General features: G+C 36.2%; 1 protein-coding gene across 1 annotated transcript in view; it reads right to left on the bottom strand.

Annotated features, from left to right (window-relative positions):
• Positions 1 to 3,437: 3,437 nt before the first annotated feature.
• Positions 3,438 to 15,462, bottom strand: part of LOC106875306 (39S ribosomal protein L9, mitochondrial) — a 13,625-nt gene continuing 1,600 nt past the window's right edge. The window contains exons 2-8 of the mRNA XM_014923397.2: positions 14,925 to 15,023; positions 10,138 to 10,294; positions 8,639 to 8,757; positions 8,107 to 8,142; positions 5,464 to 5,565; positions 3,960 to 4,040; positions 3,438 to 3,646 (exon numbers count right to left, since the gene is read on the bottom strand). Coding sequence (XP_014778883.1) covers positions 3,509 to 3,646; positions 3,960 to 4,040; positions 5,464 to 5,565; positions 8,107 to 8,142; positions 8,639 to 8,757; positions 10,138 to 10,294; positions 14,925 to 15,023 — 732 coding nt within the window. The 3' untranslated portion in view covers positions 3,438 to 3,508. The remainder of the gene's footprint in view (positions 3,647 to 3,959; positions 4,041 to 5,463; positions 5,566 to 8,106; positions 8,143 to 8,638; positions 8,758 to 10,137; positions 10,295 to 14,924; positions 15,024 to 15,462) is intronic.

Genomic DNA, 15,462 nt, shown 5'->3' with positions numbered 1-15,462 from the left:
TTGTTGTTAATTGATTATTGTGAACTTTGCCCGGTACAGGGTGAAATATATTTTTCTACTTTTATCATTTGTGACAGAAAGTGTATTTTTTCTATGTTGTTGTCTGTAAAGACAATATTGTGTCTAAAAAAAAAAAAGAATTTGATTTAAAATCAAATAAAGATTTCCCCTCAATGCAAAGAAATATTGAAGCAAATGAAGGTGAAAAACCAAGTTTTTCAGCAGCCGTTGGAGGCAACTTTATAGATATGAACATTACAAAGGAACAATTGTTCAAGTTCAGAAATCTTATAAAGAAGACAAGAAGTCTCACTAAACTCTTGCCACCACCAGAGACTATACAAAGTGTTCTATAAAATTTACAATAAAAAGGTATAGAGATTAATGCCTACAAAAAATGAAACAGTGGAAAAGTGTCTGGTGCCCATATGGGACAAAATCGTGTACATAGGAAAAGGAGTGAGAAGTGCTACAGTGGAGGCGCATTTTAAAGATGCCGAAATGGCAAAGCAAATATCAACTCAAATATTAAGGAACGACGAAATAATCCTCCTTCCGACATATTTAGGAAGGAGGAGAGCAAAAATCACAATAGAGGAAATACCAATGGGGTACGAGGTGTCATGGTTGGCCGCTGCAGTTATCTATGACGCCGAGGAGGAAATAACTATACTACAAATGAGGAGGAGGGTAGCCATTAATTGGAAAGGCTAAACCCTGGAAATTGTCATACAGGCCCCAAATGAGGTTCTGAAACCAAGGCCCAATCGAATCTTTATAGGGGAGGGACTAAGTGTCCATGTCTCGGTGGAAGGTTGAAGACCAAGGTGTTTTAAGTGTGGCGAGAAGGGACACGTGAGGTCAGACTGCGAAAATGTAAAAAAGACAAAAAAGGTAGATGTCCCTCCCCTAAAAGAAAAAGGTATAGAAACCAACAAGGAGGAGGAGACAAAAACAGGAAAACCGGAGAAAGAGACAAAGAGGAGGAAAATAAATCACAGAAAACAAATGATGGGGATAAAGGAAGTCAACAAGATAAAACGGAAGAGATGGATTACACAGTTGTGACATATAAAAGGAAAAAAGCCCCAGCCCCTGACTCCCCTCCCATAACAAAGAAAGCAATAACCACAGGCACACAAGAAATTTCCCCAGTCCACTCCCAAATAGACCCCCCCCTCAAAAGAGAGATTTATAAAATACAACGATAAAACCAAGTAATGGCTAGAATTTTTGGAGGACACCTGCAGGTGTTCATATATAAGCATTGTTACAAGACATGCCAGCCCATATTAGGCTGGCAAAAGTTATAGACGATGAACTTTACGAATCATGTAAAAAAAAGGTATCCCAGTGATTTGCTGGACATGACTAAAGAAGTCGTCCAGAAAATGCTAGAGGTTGCACCCCAGAGAGAAAAAGAGGGAGAGACTGCCAAAATTAGTGCAGCCCCTCCCGAAAACGTAAAAACGTAAGTTTCTTTTGCTGTTTTAAATTCTTCCATGGAGATTAAAGTAGGGTGTATAAATGTACGTGGCTTGGGGTCGAGATGGAAACAAATCTGTCTCCTGAACGACCTCAGGTCACTAGATTTGGATATATGTGTGGTAACTGAGTCCAAGATGAATGAGCCACATACGTTCTGACTTCTTCTAAGTAGCTATGAGAAATTTATTTCTCCTAGTTGTCGGGGAGGCGCGGGCATGGTGGTTTTGTTCAGAAAAAGCTTGGATGTACAGGTAAGTACAGTCTTTCTGGACCCAGAAGGTAGGCTGGTCGTCCTAGATGTGACACATGTAAGTAAGCAGTCTTTCAGGTTGGTAGCTCTCTATGCTCCGAAAGAGTGTAGGCAAGCTGGTTTTTTCCATGACTTGGAGAATTTCTTGGTAACGTCTAAGACTCTAGTTTTAACAGGAGACTTTATCACTATACTCGATGCACGGGTGGATAGTGTTGGCTTGGCAAACAGAAGGGGAAATCCTGATCTCAAAAGGCTACTAACAAGCCATGACTTAGTAAACCGCCATAGACTGGATGAACCGCTCGTTTCACAGTGGACGTGGTCTAATAACGACAGTTCACACAGGTCTTATCTTGATAGAAATAGAGATAAGGATAGTTGTCCACGTTTCAACTGCGTCCCTTACATGGACCACAAATTTGTGACATGTAAGGTGTACTTAGTTAAGTGTCATAGATAGGGACCAGGGTACTGGAAGCTAAACAAGTCTATCTTGATTTGTAAAGCCTTCCGGGCCTGGGTTAAGAAATTAGTTCAGAGGGCATTATGTGGCACCATCATCAATAATAGATGGTGGTGCGCCCTCAAACGAACCATTCATTCAGAGTCTGTTAGATTTAGTAAACAGCCATGTTTAGAAAAGACTAGAATAGAAGGGAAATTAGCTAAGGAATTAGAAGAGGCCATGGAATCTGGCTCTGCATCTAGAGTGATGGTGGCAAAGGCGGTCTTGTTCCGCCACCTCAAAGCCAAACACAAAGGGTGTAGAGTCAGGTCTAAGTTACGTGCAGTGGGGGGAAAGGGCATTAACGTTGCCGGATGGGCTCGTCGTGTGGAGAGTTGTAGAGGCAGAGAAGCCTCTATAAAGTCTTTAATTGACAAGCAGGATCGTAAGATCGAAGGACAAGAAGAGATGCGGAAGGCTTTTCATCAGCATTTCGCCCGGTTGTTCAGGGAGAGCAATGCGACGGACCGTGGGAAGCCCCTAAGCGACTTCCTCGCCGGCAGGTCGCGACTCTTGATACGGGAGGCGAGGTGCTGTGAAGGGTCGATCACAGCCAAGGAGGTCAAGGAGGTGCTGGCTGAATGCGCCAGGGACAAGTCGCTGGGGATAGATGTTCTGCCCTACAAAATGCCAGAACAGATACTGCCAGGTGTCCCTCTTGACCTAAGTTCTGCCAATCTACCATTAACCCTGAAAACATGAAAGGCAAAGTTGACCAGGGAGGGATTTGGACTGAGAGTGCTGAGAGTCAGAGCAAATACTGTGAAGCATTCTGGCCCAAGAGTCTAACGACTTTCCCAATCTACTTCCTTGTGAAGGACACTTTCTGTGTCCTGTTTTTTAGTTTAAGGGTGGGTAGGGAGAATCTAACTTTCAAGACAGATACCTTCACTATGGTTAGAGATATTGAATTTCTTGCTAGTCTCTAATGAGAACAAAGAAGAGGAAAGAAGAGTAAGCAGGTTAAATATATATCAGTTACAGATGAACACATTATATACACTCACAAATAAAATGTTATGCTTTATGTCCATGGCATATTGCAGCAATGTTATAAAACCTCTATGAAAATTGATTCACCTTAGACAGGCACATCTAAAAGTGTTAAAAAACAAACAAGTGTACTTTATAACAAAAGCAAAACAAAAACAAAATTTAAAGAAATATTAAAAAAACAAGAAACTACAATGATACTTTTTTAAATGATTTAATTTAAAAACAAACAAAAAAAAACCTCTCTAATTAGCAAATATATAGCAACTTTAAACTTCCCATATTTGTCTGTGCTTCTTTTCTTTTTTTAACATGGTTGGTAAGTCGGTAGGAATAACATCTTTCGAAGGATCTTTATGTTTCAAAATAATGAGGCATTTCACCGTCACCTCTTCTTTACCATTCATCTGAAATGTAAAGGAGTAAATACAGTCACAGGTATCTGGTGTGTACATGTGTGTGTGTGTGAAATAAAAGTACATGCATTTCTTTAAACAGCGTGTTTGGTTCAACAACTAGCTTAATATTAATACATCCAGTTAGTATAAGAAGTCAAAGCATGTAATGAAACAGAAAAGGCAAAATTAAGACTAAAACTTAGTTTTCACCATTGTTTTAGTAGAGATAGAGTAACAGTAGAGAAATACAGACAAGATATATAAATAACAACAATAAAACTGGCGGTGATCTTCTAGAAGTAACTTGAAAACACAAGCTTACTTTCAATTGTATATCTATTTCCTCAGGTTCTGTAATTACTTTATCAGGCAGAGTGATGGCTTCTTCAGCTACTTCAACACTCTTCAGAAACAGAAAGAAAATTAAAAGGAAAATAAGAGAACAAACAATATTACTGTAATTGTATTAACTGACCTAATGAATATGCTAGATAGTATATCTATTATTTGGACTAATTGTTGAAATACAGGGTTTCTTTCTTTTCATACATAAAGGGATTACACGAGGCATGTAGATGTGAATGTGGCCTCAAACGTTCTGGTAAAAGGGAAGATTTATGATAAACTAATGTAAAATATATAGCTCTTGAATCTTGGCTATAAATTTTCAATTTTACATATCATCATAAGTGCATTAAGCTATGTATCTATGGATCTGCATAAAAAAATCCAATCTGTTAGTAGCACAACAAAAATTTGTAAGATGTTCAAAAGATTCTTGATCTGAGATACTTTAAATGAATATGTGCATACACTTGGTTGTGTTCATCTACAAGGACATACAATGTACTTGACAATGTCTATCATGAGCTGTGAAGCAGAAAATAATTCCTCAAAGATAGTCTTTATAAAGAACAAATTTCACTCTACTATTACTGAAGAGCACTTAAATTCTTTATCCATATAGTCTGTAAAGAATGACATTGCAAGGAAACTCTTAGTATGATAAAAGTTTACATGAATACATTGCAGAAAAAAAGACTAGTTTGTAAAATGTGGTTCAGGTAGAATGTATTCCCACAGGTGTTTAAAATGAAAGATTATATTAACTCTGGTCTTTGATGTGTTTTATTTCAATAATCTACACATCATCAAGCATAAATAATGCCTAATTTTCATCCTTCCATATCTTAAAAGGTATAAGTAACTCTGATATGAGAGGTAACACGGTACAGCAATTTAAACCAAAAGTTGAGATGTACTGGTTAAATTTTATTTTAAAATTCCTAATAATCTGTCATGGAACAAACATATTGAAAAAGGTAACAGTGATCACCCAGTGCATGTTACTGGGAGAAAGAGGCTCACTGCATGGCCCTTCTTTCCCATAGATTTCACCCAGTCTCGACATTTTCCATCCTTTGGGCTTCAAAGTCCTTGCATGGGTAGTAGGGCCTTTCACACCTTGCTGAAAGATATTCTATAATTATCCTACAAGAGTGGAGGGTGTGGGATGTAATAGTTCAAACTTTAGGGCCACAAAAATGGAAGTCAGCTACTGACTAGATTAAAATAGATGATATACTTTTGTAGGAAATATGCAACACTGCATGTTACATGTTACTCTAAAGTTTTTAGGATAATTTAGGCCCTACAATCAAGATTCATGTTAAACCTGGTAGTATAGACTTTTACAATATTTACTCTTCTCAAAGTATATTCAATCAAAATTAATCTTCTTGAGCATAATATGGTATCTGCTGAGTCTATCTTCACAATTAGTCAAAGATTATAAGAGAAAATAGTTCAACAGTAGAATACTTTACCCTCAGTCTAAAAGCCACAACAACATGCTCCTTGCTCAACACCCATGGATTATCACCACTCATTGGAATAGTAAGGTACATGTTAGATAATATTTTCAGAGTCTACAAATAAAATATCAAGAAATTATTATCGTCATCATCATCATCATTGGTTTAATAATTATATCTTTCACACAAATAGAGCAGCTATTCTCTCAGAGTTCTATTTTTGTGACTGCTTTATTTCCATTGTTCTGTGTTAACATATAGTCAAGATGTTAAATTTTTGTTTGGTGTTGGAGCAAATTTACAGTTACAGCTACTTGTTACCACTTAATCTAGGAAATAAAAAACAGAATGTATTTTATCAACCAAGTAGACTGAAGCCAGCAGATTTATGTTCCTTAAATAGGCTCATGAACTAACAAAATTGGGGACATAAATGAAGTAATGTGACATGCCATCATCCTAATAACAATGTTTCCTAACAGGCATAAAGCTACATATTTTGTTAGCAGAGAACAGTTGATTAAATCAAATCCATTATTTGACTGGTTTTATTTTATCAACCTGGAAAGATAAAAGGCTGTGTTGACTTTGATGGGGTTTGAACACAGATGTAACTAAAAATTGATTTTAAATTTTGGCACAAGGTCAGCAATTTCGGGAAGTGAGTAAGTTGATTACATCAGCTCCATAGTTCAACTGGTACTTATTTTACTGACCCTGAAAGAATGAAAAGCAAAGCTGGCCTTGGCAGAATTTGAACTCAGAACATAAAGACAGGTGAAACGCCACTAAGTATTTTGCTCAGTGTGCTAATGATTTTGCCAGCTTACCACATTGATGTGACTAAATATTGGTTTCAAATTTTGGCATAAGGCCAGTAATTAAGGGGAAGGGGCTAAGTCGATTACATCGACCCCAGGGCTCAACTGGTTCCTATTTTATCAACCCCCAACAGGATGAAAGGAAAATCAACCCTGGCAGCAGTTGAACCCAGAACATAAATGCAACTAGGCATTGTGCTTGATGTGCCAACAATTCTGCCAGCTCACTGCCTTAATGTAACTAAATATTGCAAGCTATTTTTGTTTAGTGTACTCTTAATTCAACCATTTAGGGATAAATTCAATTCTGTAGTGTGAGATTCAACCTCAATATCTTGCATTTCTTTTTCTGTACTCTGATATCAGGAACATTCAAATTCAGATCATCAGTTGGGTATGAGATATTTTGGTGCACGCATTTTGGCACCACTTATTTGGCAATGCTGATTCAATGATGACATTTGAATCCAGACATGATGATGTTTCTCTCCCTCCTCCCATCTCTCTCTCTCTCCACTTATGTGTATGAGCTTATTTTTCTTTATGTGTATAAGAAGAGGGGAAAATATTTATGCTGGTCGTTTTCAATTAATAAATTGCAATGTCTCTGTCTGTCTTTCTCTGTTTATGTGTGTAAGCAATCTAGTAATGTTTGTATATGTAGCCTCTCTCTCTCTCTCTCCCTCTCTATTTGTGTGTGCATATTTCTGTGCACATGTGTATGTATGTGTGTGTTCGCCTCTAGTCCCAGAAAATACTGTTGCCAAAATATGCTGAAAATCCAGTCAGCCAGGCTAAATCATCAGCATTCAAACAGCTGTACCCAATCATCTCATTTGAAAATCGACTACAGTGCACTGTCCTCAAACAGTAAACAGGGTGTCTCAGAATTAACTATCTTTTTCAATGAAACTGATCAAATTTTTTTAAATCTGACAGAATTTTATGTTTATTACTTAATTTTTATCATGTGCTCCATCTGTATCCCTGCAAATTTCAAATCTATCCTTAGCATTACAAAACACCTTTCAGGAGTTATCTCCTGCACTGCTAACTAAATGTGTTCTTTAATTTCAGCCAAACTGTTGCTCCATGCAGGGGATGGAGGTAGAGAAAATGATTGCAGCCAAACTGGAGAAAAGCTGTTGTGGATCTAACAGGAATGAAAATAAAATTATAGACAAAATAAAAAATGTATACACCTTTAACACACATTAAACATAAATAAAGTGATACAGTTAAGAGATGAGGAATTATGTACATTATTTACATTTGATGGATATTTGTCCTCATCTTGTTTGTTGTTAACAGGTGTCTTGGGGAAATTTCGAACCTGGGTTCTCATTCCTAAGGTATTTTTCGATGTTGTTGCTGCTGTTGTTGTTGGTGCAACAACAACAACAACATCAAAAAATACCTTAGGAATGAGAACCCAGGTTCAAAATTTCCCCAAGACACCTGATGAAGGCTGGAGGGTATATCAGCTGAAAAGTTGTGTTAACAACAAACAAGATGAGGAGAAATATCCGTCAAATGTAAATGATGTATAAATAAAGTGAGTTTTTAAAAAAATTGTCTGATTTCACTGAAATAGGTGATAGTTAAGTTTGGGGTACCCTGTATTTTGTACTCACTAATATATCAGACTCACAACAGATTCCAGTCTTACTTCACAGGTGATATACTAGCAGTAAGAAGACCCATCCAGATGGACAGCTAACACTCTAGCAATATCCAAATATTTAAACATTTATTAACCCTTCCAACCCATTTTAGCACTGAAATATCAATCTAAAAGTATTTGAAATAAAATGGAAAATGTAAACCAACTTACCAATCTTGCCCATCGAGAACCCAGGAATTCTTCACTCTAAGAATATAGAAAATATAGAAATAGAAAATTAAAACTAATACTTTATACATGTGTGTGTGTGTGTGTGTGTAAATACATGCACACATACATACATTTTGCAAATGCTTTGGGCTGCCTTAAAGTGTTTAATAAAATAAATTGCCTCCAGTGCATACTTTTAATGTTTGGTACTTATTCTATTAGTTTCTTTTACCAAACTGCTAAGAAATGGTATGAATGCAAACAAATCAACACCAGTTGTCAAGCAATAGTAGAGCGACAAACACAAACCGAATTCACTCCAAAGGTATTGGTCAACACAGTGGGACTGAACATGGTTGCAAAATGAGCTTCTTAACTACATAGCTATGCCTACAGAAGTAGTTTACATAAGAATTTACATTTAAGAGGCAGGGAAATGGGAAATATTGACATGCATACTTTTACAAAAGGCATTAGTAACATAATCAAAATGATTCTAACTGGGACTGAAAAGGACAAGCCCTTTACTTACTGTCACAGCAAACTTCTCAATGTTTTCAGGTGATGCATACATTGCTAGTCCTGCTGGATACAGAATATTGCGGAATAACTTTCTTTTCACAGTTACCAATTCGTTCTTATAGCCAATGCCTGTTAATTGAGAAAAGAGACAAACCATAGCAATGTCAGATGTGGAATGTGCGACTCAAAGGAAGGAAAATCTGCAAGGATTGAAGAAGATCACACTTCTAATGTGATTTTCAAAAGAAAAGAGCTTAACCCTTTTGTTATCAAACTGGCTGAAACTGGCTCCAGCTCTGAGTACAAATGTCTTGTTTGCATAAGTTTTTAATTAAAATCTTCCACCAAACCTTAGTCACAATTTATGTTCCTAACACTAGCTGAATGATAACTAAGTTATTTTACTAAATTCTTTGTTATATTTAAAGCAATTGAAAGAAACACAGAGCATTTCAAAATAAATACAGTAACGAAAGGATTGAAGAGAACTTAGAAATGGTCTAGAAGTCAATATCAACCTCTACATCTCAGGAGAGAGACTGATAAGAGACTTATACAGAGTGCTGAGTAGATACATATGGTTTAGATGTTAGGGTGAAAATGAATGACAGGGGTCGATTTAATAATGACAATAATGATTTCTAATTTTGGCACAAGATCATCCATTTCAGAGGTGGGTGATAGTTGGTTACTGAACACAGTGCTCAACTAGTACGTATATTACCAACACTCTCAAAAGGATGAAAGGCAAAGATGACCTTCGTCGAATTTGAACACAGAACATAAAGAGCTGGTAGAAATACTGCTAAGCAGTTTGTTTGATGCACTAACAGTTCTACCAGCTTGCTACTTTCCAATAATAACAATCCCTTCTAATTTTGGCACAAGGCCAGCAATTTTCAGAAGTAAGTTGATTACATTGAGCCCACTGCTTAACTGATACTTATTTTATTGACCCTGAGAGGACAAAAGACAAAGTCAGTCTGGGCAGCATCTGAACAGAGAACATAAAGTGCAAGAAAAAAATGACATTAAGCCTTTTGTCCAGTGTGGTAACATTTCAGCCAGCTCACCACCTTTAATTTCTGATTTAGGTACAAGGACAGAAATTTCTAGTAGAGGGGGTTAGTCAAAACTATCGACCTTAATACTTGACTGGTACTTCACCGAAAGTTGACCTCAGTGAGATTAAACTCAGAGTGTAAAGAGCCACAAAAAATATTGCATGGAACTTTGTCTGATGCTTTAATAATTCTGCAAATCCACTGTCACCATCATCATCACAATGACACTACTAATAATAATCCATTCTACTTTAGGCTCAGGGCTTCAAATTTTTGGAGAGAGGGGTTAGTTGATTACATCAACCCCAGTGCTCAACTGGTACTTATTTCATCAACCCTGAAAGGATGAAAAGCTAAGTCACATCATTAGCAATAAGCAATTTGTCTGTCGCACTAATGGTTCTGCCATGATAACAGATAAAAATAATAAAATATAACTTCTTACCATCAATATTGTCTGTGAGGATACACTGGATATCTGGCAGTTTTTCAGCATTAGTGTTTTCAACAAATTTAAATACTCTATGTTTATCCTTTAGATGAGGTATGTCTCCTGGATTGGTTAATGGAACTGCCCATTCTCGTTTTAAAATAACTGTGTTCTACAAAATAACATTAATAAACATACATATATTTTTCAGTGAAGATATCATTTATCATATTTTTCTTTCATTTCACATGTTTTTTCCTACTAGGCACATACCATTTCTCTTATAGTCACCTTCCAATAACTTGAAGGTATGTCTTTGATACACTTTCATTTCCATCCCCTTTTTTTTTTCCCAACTGGGGTAACCATGTATCTTCCCTACAGCAAGATACCTGTTCTTGTTTCTCTATCATACTTTAACCTAGTGGTTCCCAAACTTTTTCAGGCTGCTGCCCACTTGGTTCTAAGGTCACATTCCAAGTGCCCACCCGACCACCACCACCACTCACCATCACAGACATAGACCATTTTCTGTAGCAAATTCAAAACAACAGTATTTCACAGTATTTCCACACACACACATACAGCTGTTGCGCGGAGTGCAGTACCACTCACTTTGGGAACCACTGCTTTAACCTCTTGACTTCTGGCATAAAAACTGGTCTATATGATTATGGAAATATGGATACCTATTTTATATCATGCATTTTGTCAAGTATACCATTGTTGGTTATTGCTTCCTAATGGGTTAATCACTGGTTCACTGAGTTTCTGATGGTGAAAATGACAAGGGTGTCTCTGTGAGACTCATCTTGAACAAATGCAAGATATATTTGTTTGAAGGCACAAGTTTATGAGCAATTTCTCATTGAAATTTTGCAAATGTACATCACTGAAACGATAAACATACAAATAACACACATTTGCACTGCTTTTGTCAATCAAGTCCCAAACACAAGGTGTTGGTCAACCCACGGCAATGGTAGAAGACACTTGCCAAGGTACCATGCATCTTAGGATTGAACATTGGACTATATAGATGTGGCTATTGGATTCTGGACACTTCCTCCAGATTGGAACTTTCAAACATTCTGCAATGAGAACTAGATCATCAATATATAAAAATTCCCAATAACTACCACACATTGATAACCAACAGGACCAGTTGTATGAAATATTTGTAACAACAACTACAAAGATTTGATAACAGTGACCATGACCACAGCTTGCTATTTCAGAGGCCATGATCTAAATGATATTGATAGAAGCTGTGGTCATCATACAAATTGTTTAGCCTCAGATCAACAATCAACAATAACAAAGTACATCTACCTTCAAAATCATTCTGCTGTGATCATCCTGTCTCATTTTGTGACCTAGAAATCAACAACCACATTATCTAATGTGTATTTATATTTCTTTTTATTGGAAGGAAGAAAGCAAAGTTGACCTCAATTTTATGAGACACACTACTGACATTGTCATTTACTGCAAATGTAAATATTAGAAACACTTTCATTTTCAAAGATGATGTTGATGATTGGAAAAAATTATAATTATTGCTTGGTTTACTATGTGCATACCAGTTTTAGGGCAGGGACACAATATTCCAGTGTGTTATAAGAGTCAATTACAAAGGCTGGTGACAGAAGGGGTAACTGTCTGTAAACCACTGCCCCAGAATCCACCACCAAACCAGCAAAAAAAGCAAATGTAAAACAATGATGGAGATAACCATTAACAACTCATCTCAAGCATTCACTCATTTTATTTTAAAAAACATGAACTACAATATTCATTTGAGTACAATGCCATCTCAAATATGTGACACCTAATAATTAGTTATATATTTTATCCTCTTTGTTTTTTTACACTCTAGTACAGTGGTTCCAAAATGGTGTGGTGCACCTCATAAGTGCAGCAGAATGATTGAAAGACAATCAAAGATTTAGAAACAGTTTCAAAAAATTCATATGCCAAAAATAAATATGATTTCAAAATTTCAAATATTATTATGGATTACTTGTAATTGCATGCATGAGCCCCAGTATAGATAGTTATAAATAATTATTGACCGATTTTATCATTGTGATATTTTTGCATTGTGTCAAGTATTAAAACTAGGGTCCTCAAATTGGAGGGGAGAGTTATCAATGATAATGTTCTGACTTCGTATCTATGGTTAACTCCTTTTAACCCTTTCTCTGGCCTTCTTTGCTGTAGGGCTGCTTGTGCCTTTTCACTGGGACTTCCCTTCCCCTGAGCAGGTGACTTCGTTTCTGGCATTACAGCCACTAGAATAAAAGGCTAAATACAGGGTCATATTTTATTCCTTTCAGATCATGGATACATATTTTTTTTTAAAAAGAGTGAAAGTATCAAGTGATAACAAGGATGATGAGATTCATTTACCAATCCAGAATCATCAGATAAACAAGGTATTGAAGAAGACACACCAAATTCTACAACAGAAGCAGGTCAAAGCAAGCCTCCAAAAAAGAAAGTATGCTGACAGTATATTATGGATAGCTAAGAGTCTCAGTTTCTCATAGACTGGAGATAAAAATGCACCTCAACCTATGTGTTGGATCTGTGTTGAAAAGTTTTTCAATTCCAATATGGTCCCAAGCAAGATAAAAAGACATCTGTCATCAAAACATGAAAATCTGGCAAAGATGTTCAATACTTTGAAAGGCTTTTGGAACAACAGAAACACCAGCAATCATATTTTGAAAAACCAATGACAATTTCAGACAAGATGCAGATTGTATTGTAGGAAGTAGCAGAACTAATTGCTCAACAAACAAAACCTCATTTAATAGCTGAAAAATTAATTCAGCTTGCTAGCCGCTTGATTGTGAAAACTTTCTCTGATGATGATGCTGAGCCAGAAGTTATGAAAATTCCTTTGTCTGATAATACAATTCACAGAAGAATAGCTGATATGTCTGCTATATTGAGAACTGTGTTTCTGAAAGTATTAAGAATTCTAAATTTGCCATTCAAGTTGATGAATCTATCGACATTAGTGGAAGGGCACAGTTGCTTGCTTATAGCAGATTCATTCACAATTTTTATTTTGCAAGGAACTTGAACGTACTAGGGGACAAGATATTTTTCAAGCCCTGTCTGAGTATTTTGAAAAGGTTGAGATTTCATGGAATTCTTGTATTGGAATTTGCACGAATGGGGCCCCCAAGTATGATAGGGACTGTGAGAGGCTTGGTGGCAATCGTCAGAAAGATAAATCCAGATGTAATATCAACTCAGAGAAGCATTAGTCTCCAAGACCCTTGTGGATGATTTGAAGTTGGTTTTGGATCAAACTGTGCACATTGTAAACTTCATCAAAGCAAAACCAATAAAGGCAGGATTATTTGCTCAGCTATACAAAGACATGAAATCAGAAAACCACTGCCTACTTCTGCACACAGATGTTTGCTGGTTGTCTTGGGGAAAAGTTTTAAATCAGGTGTTGGAACTGAAGAATGAATTAAAAGCATTTTTAAAACAAGAAGGAAACCCATTGTTTCACCAGCTGGATGAGAATGACTGGTATGTGAAATATTTGACTCACAACTACAGATAAACTGACTGCATTTAAAAAAAAGCTTCAACTCTGGCTAGGAAGAGCAATGCAACATAACCAAGAAATGTTCCCATTCATAAAAAGTTTTAAAACAAGTAAGAAATTGTATGCCCTTATACAGGAACATCTTGTAATACTTTTAGAAAAAAGTTATGATTACTTTCTATCGTTGTCTACAAGAAAATTTGACTGGGTTAGAGACCCTATTGCAAATTCAAGCTGTTTAGATCTTACATTAGATGAGGAGGAAGAATTGGCAAACATTTCAAGTGATCGCACCTTAAAAATGAAACACAAGAGTGTACCATTGAACTCATTTTGGATATACAAATAGAAACAATATCCATGTGTCTTTTCAAAAGCATTATCTCCATAACATATTGCTGTGAACAAGGATCTTCAGTTCTGACAAATATCAAAAACCAAAAAAAGGGAAGGCTTCTTTGTGTTGATGAGGAAATGAGTTTGTCTATTTCAAATTAGGCCTAATATAAAGGAGATTACTCGTCAAAAACAAGCTCATACCTTTCATTAAATTTGTGTACTTTAATCATATAAGTTATTTGGGTTATATATCACATTTAACACACTATTAGTTGTTTATTATTTTTTAAATATACTTTTTATCACATAAAACTTGGTGAGATGGAAGCAAATTTTCATTCCAAAAATGCAGCTCAGAGAAAAAAAGTTTGGGAACCACTGCTCTAGTATAATGCAATGTGAAGGTGCATGACCTAGTGGTTAGAGTGTTGTACTCATGATTGCAAGATCAAGGTTTCAATTTCTGGTTTGGATGGTGCATTGTGTTCTTGAGCAAAACACTTAATTTCAAGTTGCTCCAGTCCACTCAGCAGTAAATGAGTAACCCTGTAATGGGCTGGTGTACTGTTCAGGATGAATGACGTGGTCTCAGTTACTTACATGCCATGGAAAGTGAGTAACTGGCCCTATGATTCCTCATAATATCAAGGGATTGATGATGATAATGCACTTCACTAATTTTGTCCCTGAAGTTTTTTGTATTAAATGCCTGTTATATGAGAGTAAATATAGTATTTAAAATATTAATTGGCTTTATTTTAAAATCTCCAGTGAGAAATGGTTCACCACAATTAACATGGTCTTCTCTAGCTGCAAAGTTATGCTTGTCTGGAAGAAAGACAATCATTTTTAACAATACTTAAAAGAAAACTGTTTTAATGAAACATACCCGTGTTAGTACTAAACATGAGTTATTAATATGGTTCTTGTTGGCTTGAAGAAACAAGTAATTCCCACACTGAGGTAGCTTGCGAATTAAAGACGCCATCTATAAAAAAAAGGAAAAAAATAATTTGAAAGAAATACAACAAAAATTAAGCTGGTTGTTGCTGAGCCTCAAGTAGGCCCTAGTTCAACAGACTTATGATCAAAGGTGTTCCAGCCATGACCAAGGGCAGAGCTTTTTGTCTAATGTATCCTTCTTTATTTAGAATGATGGAATTCATTTGAGAGGAATTTGGAGATCAAGCAATATATAATGACTTCTAGGCTGTCATACAGATATATCAAAATATTCTCTAACAGTAGACTGATGAAGATTAAGCCAAATTTCCTTCAAATCACGAGTTGTCAATTTACTCCTTGATGTACACAGAGAGGGGGAAGTGGAACACCTTTTGACGGAATTCTGATCCAAGCAAACCATATAACTCCTCCCAGCCTTTTCTATTTGGAGGGATTTTCATTTTTTTTTTTTTTTTTTTTTT

This window comes from Octopus bimaculoides, chromosome 14 (genome assembly GCF_001194135.2).
Source record: "Octopus bimaculoides isolate UCB-OBI-ISO-001 chromosome 14, ASM119413v2, whole genome shotgun sequence".
NCBI lineage: Eukaryota > Metazoa > Mollusca > Cephalopoda > Octopoda > Octopodidae > Octopus > Octopus bimaculoides.
Note: the sequence above shows the minus strand (reverse complement) of the source record. Positions and strands in the feature narration are given on the sequence as shown.